Genomic DNA, 20352 nt, shown 5'->3' with positions numbered 1-20352 from the left:
GAATAAAGGAAATTGGGAACCTCAATGTCTCGTGAACGAATGACATTATAATTATACTTTTGCAGTTGAAAATTAGAGCATTTGAGCGCCATTTGACCCCCAGTTTCCAGACGATTTACATTTTAAGTCTTAAAAAAATTAGAGAGTTTATTTTTGGAGGAATAATGATGAAATAATTAAAAATTTCCACCATCAATTAATTGTCCACCATGAAAATCATTTGTTCAGAATTGTAACAAATTCATTCATAAATTTATTCATATATAGAATGATTTTTTTTTAAATTTGTCTCACGCAATTTAATTAACAATTTAACAATTTGATTTGGTGATTGAAAATGGTCGAATTTATAGTATAGTCTGTATCAAACTGTAAAAAATACTTGAACACCGTTAAAATGAAAAAAAAAAATCTATGAAATTCGCTCTACCGATCTCGAGTAGTTAAAATAAATGCTTGTCACTCACTGCAAACAATGGGCTGTGAGCAGACTTGAAGAGTTTCACTGCTGCCATCAGCATGTGTTATTGTCGTGCGAAAAACCATTCGACACTTCGTAGACTTCTTCTTGCTCCTGCCCTGAAGCATTCCAGCTTCCTGAGGAAATCTGTGCTCCACATCGACATTACGTTCCTTCAAAATTCCCACGCAGTCGCAGGTCACCAGCATGTCCTTGGCAGGATCCATGTCCACCTCGATGACAATAGTTCCATCGATTTTGCGTTCTACGCAGGGGGTGGAGTTCTTTCCACTGACCCTGCAGGCCTGATAGAACATGTGGGGTGCGACACGCCCCAGATCAGTGCCAATGAACACCTGGAGAGTGGCTGGCTTGTCGTAGCCAACCAGACGAACTATGGGAAATCCATTCCCAGTTCTGTCCTTCACAGCCCCCCGGGATCCTTCTGTTTGGTACCGCGCTCTGTGCTGCTGCTCCGGCTGGCAAATTATCTGGAGCTGCACCTTTCCGTCTCGAGATACACTACCTGAAGATCAGAGAATTTATTTAGCAAGAGTCTCTTGGAGTCTCTTTGGAATTGACTGAGGGGTAAATTGATTCTTGAAACGTGTCATTCAAATTGAGAGAATATTTTTTTTCATTATCCATCGGGAATTTTGCTAGTAAAATTTCTTTTCTTTGTTTTAAGGGAAGAAATTTTTTATGTAGATTGTGGTAGGTAATTGTTGAGGATATCATAATTACATTTTCGGGGTTTTTAGGGTAACAAATTACTGGAAGAGTAAGGAATCGATCACAATGAAATAGAAATAAAACTTTGACTTGAGAAAAATGTCTGCGGGCTTCAAGTCATAAATTTTTTCAACAACCAATTATAAAAAAGATGATATGAAATTCAAGTCAACGTAATTTCAATGTAAGTTTTATTTTTCAGATGATAGAAATGAAAAAAATCATCCAATACTTTTCACCTAAAATTCATATTCCATCGTTTTATCAACAGGAAAAATTCGTAAAATTATTATTAAAATCCCAGAAATGTTATTTCGATATCCACAAAATAACATTTTTGGGATTTTTCTGCGTGAGAAATTCTGAATATTCGACTTTACTGAAAGAATGAGGAATTAAATCACAAAGTAATAGAAATTAAACTTTGACTTGAGAAAAATGTCTGCAACCTGCACCTCATAAATTTTTATACCATCAAATTATAAAATATGATGTGAAGTTTTATATTCCATCGATTTATAAACAGGAAAAATTCAATGTAACAATTGAATTATTAGTAAAATTATTTAAAATCCCAGAAATGTTATTTTGACATCCTCAATATTTTGTCTATCTGTCTATATCTGAAATGCTGTTCAAAGAATTAACGATTTCAGTTCAATCGCGGACACGTACAGAGTTGAGAGTTAAGGGTGACGGGACCTTGATGGGCCGGTGGCGGCCGCTTCCCGTAGGTTCCCAGTGCTGAACGTGCCCTCATGACTCCCCCAACACGTCCCATAGCGCCATTACTCGTTCTCGTAGCACTTATCGGTGCACCAATGCCATTAGCACTGTTGTTTCTGGTGATTTTCCCATGATTTTCACCAGTCCTCTCGGGAAATGCAAAATTGGCATCCTCAGACTCGAGTTTAATATCCATTCTACGTCGCTTAGTGTCCTCCTCACCAGCCGCACCGTTGTTCCAGGCCTGTACCAACAATTGATGGTATTGAGTCCGGGGGATTTCGACGTTGGGATCAATTTAATGAATCAAGTCGAGTGCAGGAGAGACAAGTGTTATATTGTTCTTTATTCGTTGCTGGGGATGAGTTCAACTGCCTTTTTAGTGCTGATGGCATTTGCCGTTGTTACAATCGTTCGTCGAGAGCAATTTTTTTTTCGGGGGATCAGACATTAAATTTTTTTTCAAATTTCTGTTGGAAATTTCTACTGAATTTTTCTTTTCTACTTAATTTTCCACTGTTGAAAAATTCTGCAACTTATATGCGCGTTTTGTTTTATCAATAGAAATGTTCAATGGGAAATATTCAGTGGAGAAAATTAATAAAATTCGATTTATGTTTGTTTTTAAAGGAAAACAGAAAAAAAGAGTGAAATCTTTTTTGAAAATTCATGATTTTTTTCGGTGAAATTGTTTCTTGCGTGGAAGTGGCGAATCTTAATTAATTAAATTATATTTTTAAAATGCGGGGTTGTCCATCTAATGAATAATTCATCTCCCCATCGATATAAATTAACAATTAACAAGTCGTTCGAAATGTTTATTAAATTTGAAATTCTCTTTATGCTAAATAATTCCATGAGAAAATGTCATGAACCCTTTTATTGTGCCAAGAAAATATACAAAAAAGGTCCATTAAATTCTCCCAAAATCCACTCCAATACCGAATCAAGACTTCAAAAAATAGCGGATAAATTCAATACAAAAAGTGTGCGACAGTGAAAAAAAAAGTTCAAGGATAGAAAACAATTTTATCAAAATTTACGAAAGGTAAATGTTATCAATAAAATTGATGCAACAGCCGAATTTACCGAGGGATTTGTGATGTGCTGCTGCCTATCCTCGAATCCAAGACCAGAGTCATTAGAATTGTCGCAAACTTCCTGTGTTGAATTTGGCCCGTGATCGTCCGAGTTCCTAACCGTAACACCAGCTATTGATGCCAGTGGTATACGCGCTGGTGATGTGTGCTGTCGTTGATTCGTCTGTGGAATTGTCGACTGCTGTTGGATTATTGGTGGCTGCGGTTGCTGCGGCGGTCTGGGCTGGGGGAATCTTCTTGGCGTCGTTTGACGAGAATTAGCGGCTGCTAAAGAAGCTCTTTGAGCTGAATTTGCGGCACTTCCACCACCTGTATTACCTGCAATGCCAAGAGAAGAAAATAAATTAGTTTGAAATGATTTATTTACTGGTAGATTTGGTCTTGCGAATTATCTCGGGCTCGGAGGGAGGTAACGCAATTTTTGTTAAGACCTTTTTTGTAGAGAATTTCATGAGCTTCCAGAAAGGTTATTATCAAAATTTCACTATCTCCTTCAGATCCAAAGATATAGATGATTTTATGATATCAATTTAGTTTTGGTACTGAATAAGTCTATTTCCTGATGAATTTTTAATCGCGAATAATTTGGAATTGACTGATGAAAATTGAAGAAAATTAAGGCCATTTTGAGCATTATTTTCTGGGCTTTAAGTTGAAAAAAAAAAAATTCCATTTGAATCTTGAGTGATAAAATAAGAAGAGATAATTTAATTTCAAATATAGGGAAAAGATTTTTTGTAGCCCTTGAAATTCTGTACAAAAATGTCCTGACGTGTCCATCAAAAACCCCTTCACAATTTAATTATTATATATAAATAAATTCCGCTGAATATTTCCAGACAATTCCAATCTCTTTATTTTGAATATCAATCAGGGTCCACTTTTCTTTATTGACGCAGGAGGGTTCAAGGCTGTCCTCCTCATGAGGTCATCAGCTCGATGCCTTTGTACGACGAAAAAAATAAGCATTTAATTCACATACTTTCGAGTTGTCCGTGAGTTACGTCAGTAGCAGGATAACATTAGAATCACGAAAAGCACCCGAGGAAACGAAGGAAAAAAAAATCGTACTGCGATCAAAAATGAGGTGCAAAGTTCAGTTTTTTCGGTTGGTAACGTAAAAATAAATGGCTCGGACACTGCACGTGAAATAATAATGCTCCACTCGTTTTTCGATCTTTCTTTGAGTCTTCTCATTTGCATTCGCACTGGGTATACCAACTCGTTTCGACATTTACAGTTTTTTTATCTCATTTGTTTCAATGTCTCGAGGCACCAGGTATTTTATCCTCATTTTCTCAAGCCAGGAGAGAAAACGAATAGGTCGGCCGCTTCCAATTTGATTTTTTGGGAAATATTTCTCGAAATTTTTTTTGTCTCCCTCAGATTTTCAAAAAATTAATGAAGTGTTTTTTGTCTCGTTTTAATCCTTTAAAATTAATTTTAAAAAATCGATAGAATTCCATTTTTCTAATAAAAGGAGAGGAAAATAGAGTGGAAAAAACATAGAAAATTCATGTCGAGAAATTCCTATAGAGAATGTCTTAAAAATTTTTTTCTGCAAAATAGTTTCTATTGAAAATTATCTAAAAAACGTGCAGTAAAAAAAACAACTAGAATCTTCAATAAATTCTCAATCGAAATCCGCTAGAATTTTCTATCGAATTTGCTGGGTTTCTTTATAAAATTTATTTAATAAAAAATATATCTGATAAAAATAAAATCACCACTTCCCAATTCCCCCCCAAAAATCAAGACCGCAAAATCTTCAGATCCATCAACCAAAAAAATAACCGACCAACTCCCAAACATTCAAACCATGACCAGCCGTATTATATTCTCCTTTCACGTGTATAAAAATGCGTGACGCACGTGCTGAGCCGGGGCCAACTCATCGTAAACATTGTGTTAGTCGGAATATGTAAATTTTCGATATAAAAATAAATGAGAATATAAAGAGGTAGAATACTAAAAAGAAATTCGTGAATTAATAATTATGGAAAAATATATATTCGCATAAATTTTGAATTAAATTGTCCCGAAGATATGGGTTGTCTGCATTGAGCCCCCGATATTTTCCGATCGTTGCACGCAAATTGACTGGACAAGGGGAACAAAAAATAGTGAGAGGCGAGAGAGTGGCAAACATTGGAAAAAAAAAACGGAGGAAAGTAGAGGAGGAGAATTAAGAGGGCAAATGAGCGCGTGGGCATACGATAGTCTATCTATAGAAACACTACTACTACTAGTCAAGGATAATTGTGAAGAGGGAGGGGGAGGGGGAGGGCTTGGGATGACACCCATATCTCAATCCTCCCCTGTTTGCACATTCGAACGCAATGAGAGTATGAAAACGTCGAGGAAAATCACTGGAAGTGATGTCGATGAACTCTCTCATTCTGCACCAAGTGAATAAACACATGAATGGGGAATTTTCTGAAAACTATATATAACATTTTTTGGGTGATTGAGTCAATAATATGGAGGAAAATAAATAGAAGATTCGAGTGGGAGTAGCATGGAGAGGGAATGAATGAGTGAAGTGCTATGGAAATGACGAAATTTAGGCATTCGTAACTATTTATGTTTTAATGTTTGGCGAATGTGACTATGCGGAATGATTTTTGTTGTTGATTATTTAATCATGAGGGAATTTCTTCAGTTGTTGAATATATTTCCGGGCTGTTGTAGGGCGTTTTAGTCGTGTAGAGTTGGTATTCTAGCCGAAGGCGAGGGCTGGCCAAGCGCGCGAGTGAAAAAACCCCAGCGCAACTGCCTGGAGAATATTTTTCCCTAGGGATTTTCAAGTTTTTGAGTTTTGGACGAATGCAGTGCCAATTCCCAGACGGGAAATCGGGGAAAGGAGTACAGAGAAATAATATTTCCATTCATTTCTTCAGGAAATATTGCCTTGTTCCATGTTTTTGTGAGAAGAATGTGAATTAAAATGTTAATTTTCTGAAAACTATCTATGACATTATTTGGATGATTGAGTCAATATAAATAGAAGACTCGAATGGGGTGGCATATAGAGGGAATAAATGAGTGAAATACTATCGAAATTAGTGAAGAATATTAATTACAATCGGACAATCGCCCAATTGTTGTCTTCTCTCCACAACTTTCATTTCCGTCTCTTTGCCACGTGTTATGTAGCCAGGCACTTCGAGTGCCACCTCGATAACAGGATCGATAAACATCGTTACTATTACCACCGGGCAAATAGCCCCTGTTCGCTAACTGTGACACTCCCGATGTCTCAAGGATAAGTATACAGCGGGTTTAGATCGGGTTGCTCCACGGGGTTCCTCTTTGACACGTGTTCGGAGAGGGGAATTTATATTTTCGGCAGAATTTTCGGTTGAAGATGAGGGCAATTAGTGATTGTTAACCAGAAATTGAGGGTAATTGAAGTGTTTCTGCACATTAATTTTATATCTTTCTGATATAACAGAAATAATAATACTAAATTGTTATTATTAATTATTATTAATAATATTAATAATTATTATTATTCGTAATTATCAATAATCATTATTATTAATTAATAATAATTTTATTATTATTATTAGGGAGAGTAGAGTAAAATGGTCACTTTTTATTTTTTTTCAGGAAATTTATCAATTGAAGTCAGTCTGAGCTCGATTAATATATTAGTGTCCATTAAATAATAAGTAATATAGTGTCCATTTTGCCCCATTTTAGACTTGAAAAAAAATGATGTTATCACGCATTATTGCGATAATCCAATAGAATAATTAACAAGACATAAAAAATTGGGTTTGCCAGCTCAAACTTTCACATAAAAATATTGAGACAGTCCAATATGACTCTTGAAGCCCATCTGTATCTCACTTTCCTCACCGTTGACTTTTTAATAACATCACTGATAGCCTACTTAAATTGCAGATAAGCGTGAATGGTAGCGCCGGCAGTTAATTACACATTAATTTCTTTGACGAAATTAAATAAAACGAGAGTTTTTGTATTTCCAAATCAGGAAACATTGATAAGTTTCTAATCACGAGCTGCATCGCTGCTCGTCTCATACGATCCAGTTATATTTTCGTGTTTTGTCTGCAGTTCGAGAAGATTCTGAGACGAATGGGGATACCGTAAAGAGCCAGTTCTCTTTTTTTTCTTCACGCGTCCAGCGAGAATGGATCGATACAATCGGACATCAACGCGAGGTACCGAGTGATAGGGAACTCATCGGAATAACCTTTAGTTAATGTTATTCACACTGGTGAAATTTATTTATACAGATGAGAGTTCAGAGAATAAATGAGCGCATGGTTTGGCAGCAAATCAAGCTTGAGAATTTGTCATTTCGGAAATTTTGGAATTTTGGCCACACCAGACTCAACCACATTCAATCATTAAATTTGTTAATTAAATTGCGTGAAAAAAAATTTGAACAAAAAAACATGAATATTCAAATTACATTTTTCACGGAAGTACTATTTTTTTGACATTCGTTGTTTATAAATTATTTATAGAAAATGCCCGTAATTTAAGAAAATTCCACTTTCAAAATTATTTCATCAATCTTGCTCTACACGTAAACTTTCCAATTTTTTTCAGATTTTTAAAATGTTTTCAAATAGAAAATCATTTCAATGAAGAAGAAATAGCCTAAGTACCTGGATATCCTTAATTTAATTTTTCTGCTTTTTTAAAATGGATTTGAGCCCTTTTTTTCGGTCATGACGTCACAAAACCGGAGTCATAGTTCTTCATTGGTCGAATTTTAAAAATGGGAGGAGCCGGACTCCCTCATTGGTCGGGAGTCCGACTCCTCCCACTTTTGTGCGCACGCACAGATTAGGTTAGGTTCATCCGAATGAATTCAGCAATTGGTGGAGCGCCTATCAGACCTTCTGACGTCATTACCGAGTTTAAAATTGATAAATTCGAAGAGTTAATGATCCCTAAACGAATAATTCTAATTCTCAAAACTCTCGAAAACTCGTGCAAGTCATTAGCATCAACGGCAATTAACGAAAATCATTATCAGCACTTGAAGGTCTTTGATTGATGTTTTAAATTTTTATTACATTTTCATTCTAACGTCGCATTTGAGTGGTTGCTCGGGGCGAGAGAGCCATTCCAATCAATTAAGGCGGACGAGAGACAAATTCCTCCGTCAGTCTGTGGTATCGACTGACGATTGTCCCGAGTTCCACTTACGCACGAACGACTTTTTTCTCCTTTTTTTATTCTGTCTCTATCGGCAATCGCACTGAGGACATCACACTCGTGAGTCAGTGTCTGAAAATCGTTTGAGCCTCTTGTTTTTGGTTCATTTTCATTTTTTTCATTTTTTAATCTCGTCGTGAGCCGTCAGACAAACGTCAAAAATTCTTCCGCTGTTGATCAGGTGCTCTGAATTTTAAGAGTGAAATTTAAAAAAAAATCATCAATTAAAGATTTTCTTAGGATTTTACTTGTCTTGTTCAACTGCTGAGTAGAAATTATTAACTCAGCTGACTCGAAATATCGAATAAAATTTATATCTTGAGCTGTCGCCAGACCTCTCACAACACCACACATGAATCTCGCCACCGACCCAACAACAATTATCACTCGAGAATTATCAACGATTTCTGGAGTGCACTCTCCTCTTTTTATTGATCCCTCTCCCTCTTTTTTCATCCGTAAATGTTTATCTCCCTTGTTGTTTGCACCCAGTGATCATGCATCTCGATTGGTAATATCACAGCACACATTTTTATCATCGATTTATGCTGCACACGAGCATATATTCTAATTTATTTAACCGTTCGCGTTTAATTGTGGAACGAAAAAAAAATGGTGATTCGCCCAGAGCATCGGCCTTGAATTTATTATTCGAGAATTGCGAAGGCTCAGGGACCCTGGGGTGGTCAATGATCAGTTTTATTTAGGCGTTCAAAGCACAACCACCTGTCGGCCCTGGGAATCCAGTTTAAATTTTTCAAAAATCACGAAGGGATTGCATTATCTCTCGTGTTGGGTTATTTTTAATTGGATTTTTTTTTCTCAAGAGGTGTTTTCCATTCATCTCCTGATCTCAATTGTTTAAAAAAAGCTTGAGCAATAAAAAAATAATAAGTAATATTTACCCAATTGATTAATGAATTATTCAATTGATTTTATAAGGAAATGCCGGACGATATTTTCACCTAAAATTATTCATTACAGGATAATTCAAAGAGAAATAAAATTGAGTTGTTTATTTCATTAAAATTTAAGAATAATTTCAACGCTGAAATAACAGGGTTTGCAATTTCTTTAAAAAAAAGTCAAAATCATTCCCAAAACGAATAAAAAATCAGCAAAGATAATGATAAATTTATCAAAAAGTCTTACAAGAACACAACATTGAAGCGTTTGGGAATCGAACACATTTAATTAACAAAAAAATTTCTAAATCCATTACCGAATAATTATTCTCTTCATTGACCTCCCATCCACCGTCGCTGCTCAGAGACAAACCCTGTACGTTTTCGGAGCCACGGGAGGAAGTGGAAGACATTAAACTAATTGATCAATTCTCCCTAACCCATTCAGGAGAAATAAAGCGATGAATGAACTAATCAAGTGTATGAACCCCGAAGTGAATAAAATTACTGCATTTGCGTGATCGGAATTACAGCACTGCATATGAACCCAAATCGATGACTTCTCACATGAGGAGGAGAGGGCTGGATGCCGCTGAGAGAAAGCTCCGCATCTTCCCTCTCCCTCATGTGCGTAATTCAACCAAGCCCGGAATTTAAAATTCATACGGTAGATCAATTTTCCATCGATATCTGTCGCAGGTGAAATTTCGCTCCTTTCCCCTGCATTTTTATCGCTATCCCGATGCATTCGCGCTTTACGTAACTCCTGTTTAATAACAAGAGTTTTAGTTTTCGTTTGACACGAAATAAAAAAAATAATAACACAGGGATTCCATCCGTGGAGACAAAAAGATGAGTTGAATTGTGTGTCAACTAATGAGTCGCTCTCAGGAGCGAAGGATACTAAGAAAATGTTTGTAAAAAAACAACCGTGAATTCACCTGTGTTACACAAATGCAATTAGATCCGCAATTCCTCGTTATTTTTCTGTTTTTTTTCTCTCGTTCTTATCAGTGTCTTCTTTATAAATGAAAAAATACTACGGACATGACTGTCAGGTGCGAATAAAAAGATGGAATTCCAACGGTTTCATGATTTTGTAAGAAATTTCGCAACAATTTATCGAATGAAATAATTCAATTCGGAATTATTGAAGAGTTTAGGGCGATCTGGAGTTCTTGTGAAGAATAATAAATTTTTTTTTACGAAAATAATTGGGAGGGCGCGAGAGGTGACTTATGTGTCGACTGGGAAAATTTTTGTTAAAAAATAGCCATGAACTGACCTGAGTTACACAAATGCAATTGCTCGGTTGATCCGCAATTCCTCGTTATTTTTCTGTGTTTATTATTTTGTTTTTATCAGTGTCTTCTTTATGAAAGAAAAAATACTGCAGACATGACTATCAAGTACGAATAAAAAGATGACATTCCAACAATTTTATGATTTTTAAAGAATTATGCAATTGTTTATCGAGTGAGATAACCCAATTCGTAATTGTTTACGAATTTAATATTAGGGTAAAATAAATGTTCTTATGTTGAATATTTTTCGACTGAATTATACGAATGGGATGAATATGGTATTTTTTTTAAAGAATAATTAAATGGATTTAACTCTTGAGAATGAGCTCAAATTTATCGAATTTCACTCTGCGGATCTCGAGTTATTGGTGATTAAACTCATCAATTCTTTTCTATTTGACAAAAATAATTGCAGCGCAGAGGAGGGGGTGAACTATGTGTCAACTAATGAGGAATGTAGGATCGTGAATGCACCTGAGTTACACAAATGCAATTACATCCGCGATTCCTCGTTATTTTTCTGTTTTTATTCTCTTGCTCTTATCAGTGTCTTCTTTATGAAAGAAAAAATACTGCAGACATGACAGTCAAGTGCAAATAAAAAGATTGAATTCCAACGGTTTCATGAAATAATTATAATAAATCCGGGATTATAGAAGAGTTTAAGGCAAAGGGAAATTTTTAATTAAATGAATTTCGTGATTTTCTAAAAAAAAATCCGATAACGTACCGCAAAAAATTATTAAATTCATAATTTAAGCTCATCCAGTCTTTTCTATTTGACGAAAAATATTGAGAATGAGGGGGAGGGGTCAATAATGAATGTACCACTAGCTGACAGACGATCCGTTTAGCCCCAGTTGTATTCGCGACGCCCGAACGAGTGTTTTCCACCCTCGAAACTCCTTCCTTTCACATCTCCCGGCATTTTAGGGCATAACAAACTTTCGAGTGATTGCAATCGGAAATTTCCGCGGGCTTTCCAATCACACTTGTCCGTATGGAGTGCTGTAACCCTCCAACCTGTTCCTCGACCCAGGCAACCCAGTTCAGTAGTGGAATGGTTGGACAGGAGATAAGTTAAAACTTCGTGGAGGATTTTTTAATGAAGACCCGGGGATGTAAGGGGATAAGAAAATTTTCGTTCAGACATTTCGATTTCAACATTTTTAAAATTATTTTAAATGATCTATATTTCTAAATGTGAGAGAGATATCGAAATTTTTATTGAAATATTTCTAGTAGATTTCCTTCTGTTGTATAAAATATCAGAATAAAAATTTTGGAGACAAGAGATGAGTTGAAACTTCGAGGGGATTTTTAGTGAATATCCGGGGTTGTAAGGGGATAAGAAAATTTTCGTTCAGACATTTTGATTTCAACATTTTTTAAATTATTTTAAATGATCTATATTTCTAAATGTGAGAGAGATATCGAAATTTTTATTGAAATATTTCTAGTAGATGTCCTTCTGCTGTATAAAATATCAGAATAAAAATTTTGGAGACACGAGATGAGTTGAAACTTCGAGGGGATTTTTTAGTGAATATCCGGGGTTGTAAGGGGATAAGGAAATTTTCGTTCAGACATCTCGATTTCAAATTCTTTTTACTTATTTTAAATGATTTATATTTCTAAATGTGAGAGAAATATCGAAATTTTTATTGAAATATTTCTAGTAGATTTCCTTCTGCTGTATAAAATATCAGAATAAAAATTTTGGAGACAAGAGATAAGTTGAAACTTCGAGGGGATTTTTTAGTGAATATCCGGGGATGTAAGGGGTTAAGGAAATTTTCGTTCAGACATTTTTTGAAGCTGCCGTCTGTCTCCTTGAAAAAAATTCATTTCTGTAAATCCCCGATTGAATTCATCCCGCTAAATTCCCCAAAAATTTAACGACGAAATAAAAAAAATCCTGAACCTCCCCGAAATTCCTCCGAATATTCTCCTCGCCATCAAAACCTCAATGAAAACACAGCCCTCCCACCCCTGGGAACCCCCACATCTGTCCCAACATACTGAATCAAATAGTCATTGACAATTTACCATGACGATAGTAATCCGTCAATGGATTAATCGGGCATCTCATTAAGAGCATCCCTTTGTCGACATCGGCACCGATGTGTCCCAAGTGTCCAAGCCTCCTTGCCTCTCTCTTCTTATCAAAGTCAGGTGCCATTAAACTCTGATCCCACTCACTCAACCGAAGCAGTAAACAATAAAAGTACAATAAATCCACAGATAAATCACAAAAAATTGCCCGGCTAAAAGTCCTGGCGGTGTTATTTCCCCCAGAAAATCACCTAAAGTCCGCGATGAACTCGCGATTAAATTCAGTGAACAGCGATAATTGAAAAAATTTTAAATGCGAAACCGGGTCCGGCGACGTTTCAATGTATTCCTCTGCACACAAATGACGAAACGGCGATTAATCCCTCCACACATTCCCGCCATTACACTTTTGAAATCATCTCACTATCAAATCCACAAAAAAATAAACTCATGCGAAATAACCATTGGAGTCCATAATAACAATAATTGAGTGAACTCAAGTGTCAACTCAAAACTGGTATCCACTAGATTCAAATTTTTCCTCCGAAAGTACTGACTGACGATTTTTTTTCTCCTCGAGTGTGAGAAAAAAAAAAGCCTGGAGGCGCGCGGTAGAAGCGACGAGGACGTTTGAGTGTTACGACGCAAACTGTTGGACGTCGTCGATCCGCATCGTTTGCTGGCACAGTGAATAGCGAGTAAATAAGCCCCACCGCTCGACAAATTTTACCATCCACTGTTTCTCCCATCAAATGCCATCGGTTATCTCTCTCTGACTCACTGCCACTGGCATGCAATCACCCTGGCTCCACCTCTTCGGTGGAGTCCCTCGTCATCGTGATACGCATCATCCCTTCTACTTTGTTGTTGCCCTGATGTATCGATGAGGATGGTATTGTAGAAAAAATTTCAAGTGTAGGAATGAGGAATTTTGTGGCATTTAGGAATTTATAAAAGGGATATCTGGATAAATATTGATAATTTGCAATTTTGTTTGTTGCTATTTTAGAGTTGTGTAATAAAATAAAGCCCTGATGAGGAGAATATTTAGTTCTCGAAACGTTTAGTTGGCGATTGGCAAAATAAGTTAATGCTGGGCAAGGGGGCGCGCGCATGATTGGCTACTCACTTCTGCACATTATTTTTGGTCATTACGTATTCATTTATTCATTAAAAAGCGGTTAATCTCCGCTTTTATCATGTTCAGATTTAATAAAAATTTTGAGAAATGATCTTCAAAAATTTTTACGGCGAAAAATTCGCGTTGCTTATGAATAAAAAATATCTATTTATATATAAAATGTATAAAATAATAATGCATTGTATATAGTACATACATTTCATTATTATTAATAACATTATCATAATTTTATGCATTTTATTTGCATTTGCGGTCTAGCATATGCTCGGCGAAATAGATTGCTGACCAAAAATGTTTCACCTATTTTTTAACAGAGGATTGCTGATATTCACCGGATAACGGCCCAGGGGAGGAGGAGGTGTATTAATTATAATTGGAGCGATTGGAATTCATCTAATTTTCATAAAAGGGACCACTTTGTCGATATGGAGTTGGAGTTATGTATATTCTGATAATACTGACAATATTCCGCACATTATGAGCAGAAAATGATCCTCATAGGGTCAAAAATGACGTCCCAGGAGCAGATGGATAAAAGAATTTAACATTAGTGTAAATGGGAGTTGCTGGGACTAAAACGTGAATATCTGGAAATCTAGAATCGACAAAGTGGTCCCTTTTCATGCGCCCATTCCCAAATGATTAGGTATCGGTAATGAGGGTCTTAGGGAACGCCATGAGGCATTTTTAGGGATTTCACATTCTCCATAAAGAATTTCTCTTGACAATTACTTCTAGAATTACCATTAACTTGAGAATCCAACAATGAAGAAGTTGAAGGAGTCTTTCTATTCTACATTAATTCAATTCAATTCATTTATTCAAGACTTCAGGCCAGTGCCCGTCGAAGCCTACCAAAAGAATACATATAGGCACGAAGGAACTAAAGAGAAAAAATGTGTAAGCCTTCAGGTTTGAGTGAGTGGTTAAATAAAAAAAAAGAAGAGAGAAAAGCAGAAATAAATATAAAAGTATGAATTTGTCGCCAAATACATTCACAAGTTCAAAAGAATTGCTAAAAAATCGTTAATTATCTTACGAATGAGTGATTTTAAGAGAAAATGTTAATAACCATTTCTTCCGAAAATTTTATTTTCTACGAAAAAAAAACTTTTAACATTTTATCATAAAATTACTGATTAACGAAATAATTCGACAATAAAGAAATAAAAGAAGTCATGAAATTTTGCAGACTTTACATTAATTTTTAATTGGAGAATTGTAGTTTTAGAAAAAAATGTTATATTCTCGGGAATTGAATGACATTCTCCAAAAATCATGAAACATAATTTCATGAAATCACGGGGAATGACGAACTAAATTAATTTCCTATTAGAGAATAAAAAAATGTGTCCAGGCCTCATTCCCATTATTCCATATTTATCCACTGCAGATATCAACTGCCACAGAAGATGCCTTAATCTCTTTATTATCCGATCGACTGATTCCAGATAATGATACAATGACCGTAATTCAATCCCTCGCGCTGACAAATAAACGAAAAAAGCTGCTTGTCAAAAAAAATCTCCGAAAAATCGGTGTTAAAAATTCATCGAGCGAAACAATTTTGAATCTGAATAAAAATCACGGGGAATGACAATCTCGAGATTCCTTGTATCTGCGACCTTCGAGGAGAGGAGATAAAAAAAACCCGAGGGGAGGGGGAGACTGGAGACGTGGTGGGGGAGATAACGGAATGCGTTTCGATAACAGGGTAAAACCGTTTCGCTTATTACCAACGTACAGAAAGCATTAAACGGTTAATCCACCTCACATTTATTTCAACTATTGTACACTCGAGTTTTTGTGCCTTTCGGCTGGTACGAGATGTCTCGGCGTTGAGTGTCCTCGTCTCGTTTTTGACTCTAGCGAACAACGTTACGCAACTCTAGACGCTTCACCTCCAGTCTCTAGGCATTTTCGAAACATTTAAATCACTGCTAAATTCCTCTGACGCCAGACCGAATTGAAAGAACGAAATAAAAATTTTTATCGGATGAAAATTGCGTGAACCTTAATCTTTCTAATTCTCCTATCAATTACCTCTGAAGAAATGAACAAATGAACAGCAAAAAATATTCTGAAATAGGGTCTAGATAATTGACGATAAATAATTAGAGTGATTATTCGTGCATGACGTCACAAAGTCGGAGTCTTCGCCTCGATTGGTCGAGTGGGCGGAGCCGGAGTCCCCATTGGCCGTGTGCGCGCACAGACTAGGTTAGGGTGGTCTGAATACCGCTTGCCATTGGTTCACCCTTCAACAGACCTTATGACGTCATGAACTTTTGAAAAATTTACATTTGAAAAATTAATAATTGATTACTAAACATTTTTATTTTATTTTTTAAGGGAAAGGATTTTATTGGCATCACGATATTGGAACAGAAAATGAAGAGTTCTCACTGTCGGAAGTCTAATAAATATAAAATGGGCTTTTGTTGTCAGATGGCGGGGCGCATTCAAGGCGCCACCAATTGTAACTCGAAATTATTTTTAGTGCAATCACAACAACTTCTCTCGCTCGATTTCCCGATGTCGCACATCAGGGTCATCGTCATGTTTACAAATATAACCGTCCAATTAACGATTTGAAATACTCAAATAGACACGACATGGGGGAAATGAGGAAGACTGAGCTTCATGCAAGCTCTCGCTTGTTAAAACTCTAGACTGTGACGTCACGATCAGACAAATTTACTTCGAATTCGTTATTTTCGGAATGAAGAAATACGTATCGAATATTTTTCATTCTATTTTGATTGACAAAAATAAAAAAAACGTCATGCGAAATTCCAATTAAAAACTCTTGAGAGATTAGATTGGGCTTCTCGGAATAATGAGGAAAATGACGCAAAATCCATTTGTGAAACGATTTTTGAAATATATCAGAGAATGAACTTGACGAGTGAAAAAAGTAGAATTAAAAATGTAAAAATAAATTGATTTTTCAGATTCGTGCGACGATTGATGATAGATTGACTCGTGTCAATAAGTGTTCACAAACACCGTAAGACAATGGAGCATCTTTATTCCCCCTACATAAGCAATCACAACTATCACAACTATATTTACACCACAAAAGGTTAAACACTGCTCCACCCTCGCCCCTCCCTCATCACAGTCATTAATTAATTCACAGATAATGAGACATGAATTACATGCACACTCAAGTCAACTCCTCGTATTTGTTATCTGAGCAAGACCGAATGTTTCAATCCGGGTGATATTTTATTCAAAGCAAAGTGTAATTCCCTACGAGATGAAAAAAAATTGCGGGGAAACGACGAATTTTCAATTGCAATCATTATCTGGCAGTGTGTAATTTAAAAAATAATGCGCTATTTGCGAGAAGTTGTTATTACCTCAAGAGATTAAATTTATGTTAATCTGAATGGTTCAATCTGTAGTTCTCCCCTATGATAGGAAATTTTCTATTTAATTTTATTCATGGCAAGAATCTTGTGAAGAGTGAACTATTTGTGAATCTTGTGAACTATTTATATTGTGACGTGAAAATAGGACTAATATTCAAATTTCTTAATTTTTTATAAAAGGAAATTACCGATATTGATAACTAAAATAAAGACATTGGTTGAAGCCTTTTGTAAACAATAAATCCCAATTTTTCAGAGGAAGCAAATCATTCGATTCTCCCTCAATTTTTTTCTATATAATACGGGCGAGCGAAGCGAGCGAGAGGGCGGGGCTACACCCCCGGTATTGGCTAGCGCAACGAGCAGAGGGCGGAGCCCCCTAGTAATAGATAAAATTTTTATTCTGTTCGAAATTAATCACCGCAATGAATTGGTTGCATTGCAGTCGCTATCTCAAAATAAAGAATTGAAGAAAAATCCTGCAACTTCTCAATTCCATCTGTCAACGAAATCTCAGTAAATTTCTAATATTCCGAGAGTTGTGGTTGAGCGTGTGACTCCATCCCCGGTATAAATACGATGCGAGTTTGTAGCGATCGCTGACCTCTCGACCTCGGCGATATTCTAATCGCGCCGACTTCGTGCGGGATATGCCGTCAAAATTACTAATAAGTACACCACAAACTACTATCCTTTGTACCGATTTATGCGTCTCCAGCTTTTCCATCATCCGATAATTCACCATTTTTTTTTCATTCATCGCTCCCCTTAAATACTTCAGTGATAATTAACACTTGTTCTGTTCAGTTCAACTCAGCCTCGTGTATCCAAGTGATTCACCATTGATACCATGATTTTTTGGTGTTACGAAATGGTAAATCGGAGTTTAAAGTTCAGAGAAAATGAAGTAAATGAGTGATGTGAAAATTTATTGTCTGAATTATCACCCAAACGTGCATTGAACTCGACCTTGGGGGATACTGTGAAATACTATGAAGTTGTCAGACTGTTCTTTAATTAATGGGAGAAAGTACCGTTTTAATATCTTTATTTCACACATTTCTCATTTTTTATTTTTATTGATTAAAATGAATTTTGAAATTTTAGTCGAGAGTTTATTTTTACGCAGAGGAGATAAATAATACTCTCTGAACAATTATTAAAATTTGTTCATTATTTTCGCATTATATTCATTTGATTCTGATTGGTCTAATTATTTTTAATATTTTTCTAGATGACTGAACCCAAACCAAAATTTTTTGTTTTGTGTTCAGTTTTATTTTCCGCTCAATTAGATTGATTTACCCGCAAAATAAACTTGAATTCCATAATTAATCATTTGATTGCAAGCACAAATTACCAACAGCACTTGGAGAACGAATGATTCCTAATAATGACTCATTTCCCCTCGCCAACATTCTCACTCCCTGTCCCCATTTGCACAAATTATTCAGTTCCACATTCGATCATCAAAAAATCGCACAACTGTTCGAGCATTTTTTTTTCACAAAATAAAATTGGGTCAGCCGAGTGCAAAGCGATTGATCAAGGCCGATCCCTGCGTTTTCACGATCGTCTGCAGTGTTGTTTTTCTGGTTTTGAAAATACAATTCAACAGGCTAGTTTTTTTTTCTACCTGCGAAGATATAACTATGAACGTACGAGATTTGCACGAGCATCATTAGATAATCGGAGTGTGTTTGTGAGTGAGATCAATTAGCGAACAGGTAACACGGAGCGTAAATCGTACGGTCAATACTGACGTCAATCCGAAACCGCTGGTGGATTTCTGCAACGACCGTGAGGCCAATTTGAGGACCCATTGGTGAATATCAATGAAAGAAGATTATACTTTTGTTTGGGAACATTCGCAATGTTTATTCGAGGGGATGAATACGCTCGTTCATTCACAGAGACCGATATCTTCGACGTAATTTGCTTATTTTAGGGGGCTTTGAATGAGAATTAGCGGGGGAATCAGGGGATATTCGCTTGAATAATTAAATAAATTGGGAAGAGTATAAAATATTAATAGAAAATATCCACTCAGAATTTATTTCAGGATTTAATATTCAAAATTGAAGTTGAGTGTAACGAGAAAAAAATGATTTGAAAAGCTCAAAAAAATAATTACTTGTATTAACTTCCATTCAAATTTTATTTCCGATTTTAATCTTCAACAGTCAAGTTATGTTAATACTACCTTAAATCGCATTATTTTTGTCCCCAAATTCAGCCCGACCCCCCCAATGATTTGTGAATGTTGGATTTGTCATGGAAATTTTGTTTCCATGTTTGGGACTACACAAGTTCGAATGACGTCGGAGGACTCGTTCTCCTTTTTCCCGTGTCCTTTTTTTAGTTGTTTCAATTTTCTCGACTTTCAGGAGTCGAGCAAAATAAGAATACCGAGACAATCAAGGCAGTGGGCTCGCTCCATTCGCTGGTCGACCTTGCCCTTCGATCGATAGCCACACCTGACCACAAAATGCAGCGGAGAAGTATCATAATTGCAGGAAATCAAGCGCATGGATTTCCCCGTGACCGTCCTATCGCTTTTACCGGGAGATGAATTACGAGTGAGCGACGGAATTGTTACTTATTCATGGGGAATGATGCGATGGCATTTCTATTGAGACATTTATCCCATTTGAATGTGTGAATGTTCCCCGTATTTTATTATTATGAGGTAATTAACATCATTGAACATTTATAAAAAAAAACGATTAAAGATTTTTTTACTCTTCTTGATGTCAAATAAAATAGAAACGTTTTTTTTATTTCGTTTTTTCAATAAATATGAAAGGAAATGAATTTTAAATGTAAAATAAATATTTTCCATGTGATAAGTCCACTGAATTATACAAATTAAATAAAATTCTTCTGCATTAAACTATTCAAATACTATTTCTGATGTTGCATTTAATTAATTTTCATATAATAATTAATTGATTATTTTAATTGGTTTTTGGTTCTCACCTCACCATTTTAAAAATGGCCGTGACTATTCGCACCATTGCGTGAATCACTCCCGTACACTCCATACACTCCACGCATGCGTGAAGTTTGTGTGTTTCACGCAGCCGAATTTTCATACTGCTGTGTATTTCACGCAGTTGAAGTTTCATACTACTGTGTGTTTCACGCAGTTGAAGTTTTATACTACTGTGTGTTTCTCGCAGTTGTATATTTATACACCTGTGTGGTTCACGCAGTTGCATTTTTATACACCTGTGTGTTTCACGCAGTTGTGTGAAACACACAGGTGTATAAAAATACAGCTGCGTGAAACACACATGTGTATAAAAATACAGCTGCGTGAAACACACATGTGTATAAAAATACAACTGCGT

At 36.0% G+C, this 20352-nt stretch overlaps 1 protein-coding gene across 4 annotated transcripts in view; it reads right to left on the bottom strand.

The window, feature by feature from the left end:
• LOC107042229 (nuclear factor of activated T-cells 5) overlaps nt 1–20352 on the bottom strand; it is a 43289-nt gene that overhangs the window by 5976 nt on the left and 16961 nt on the right. The window contains exons 1-4 of one of the 4 annotated variants that reach the window (XM_015263166.1): nt 12476–13098; nt 3008–3336; nt 1868–2162; nt 468–986 (exon numbers count right to left, since the gene is read on the bottom strand). In XM_015263166.1, coding sequence (XP_015118652.1) covers nt 468–986; nt 1868–2162; nt 3008–3336; nt 12476–12608 — 1276 coding nt within the window. In that variant the 5' untranslated portion in view covers nt 12609–13098. Of the gene's footprint in view, nt 1–467; nt 987–1867; nt 2163–3007; nt 3337–12475; nt 13099–20352 lie in introns of those variants that run through there. The other 3 variants (XM_015263167.1, XM_015263169.1, XM_015263168.1) reach the window with 3 other exon arrangements.

Source organism: Diachasma alloeum, unplaced genomic scaffold (genome assembly GCF_001412515.2).
Source record: "Diachasma alloeum isolate Michigan unplaced genomic scaffold, Dall2.0 Dall_scaffold_00430, whole genome shotgun sequence".
Taxonomy (NCBI): domain Eukaryota; kingdom Metazoa; phylum Arthropoda; class Insecta; order Hymenoptera; family Braconidae; genus Diachasma; species Diachasma alloeum.
Note: the sequence above shows the minus strand (reverse complement) of the source record. Positions and strands in the feature narration are given on the sequence as shown.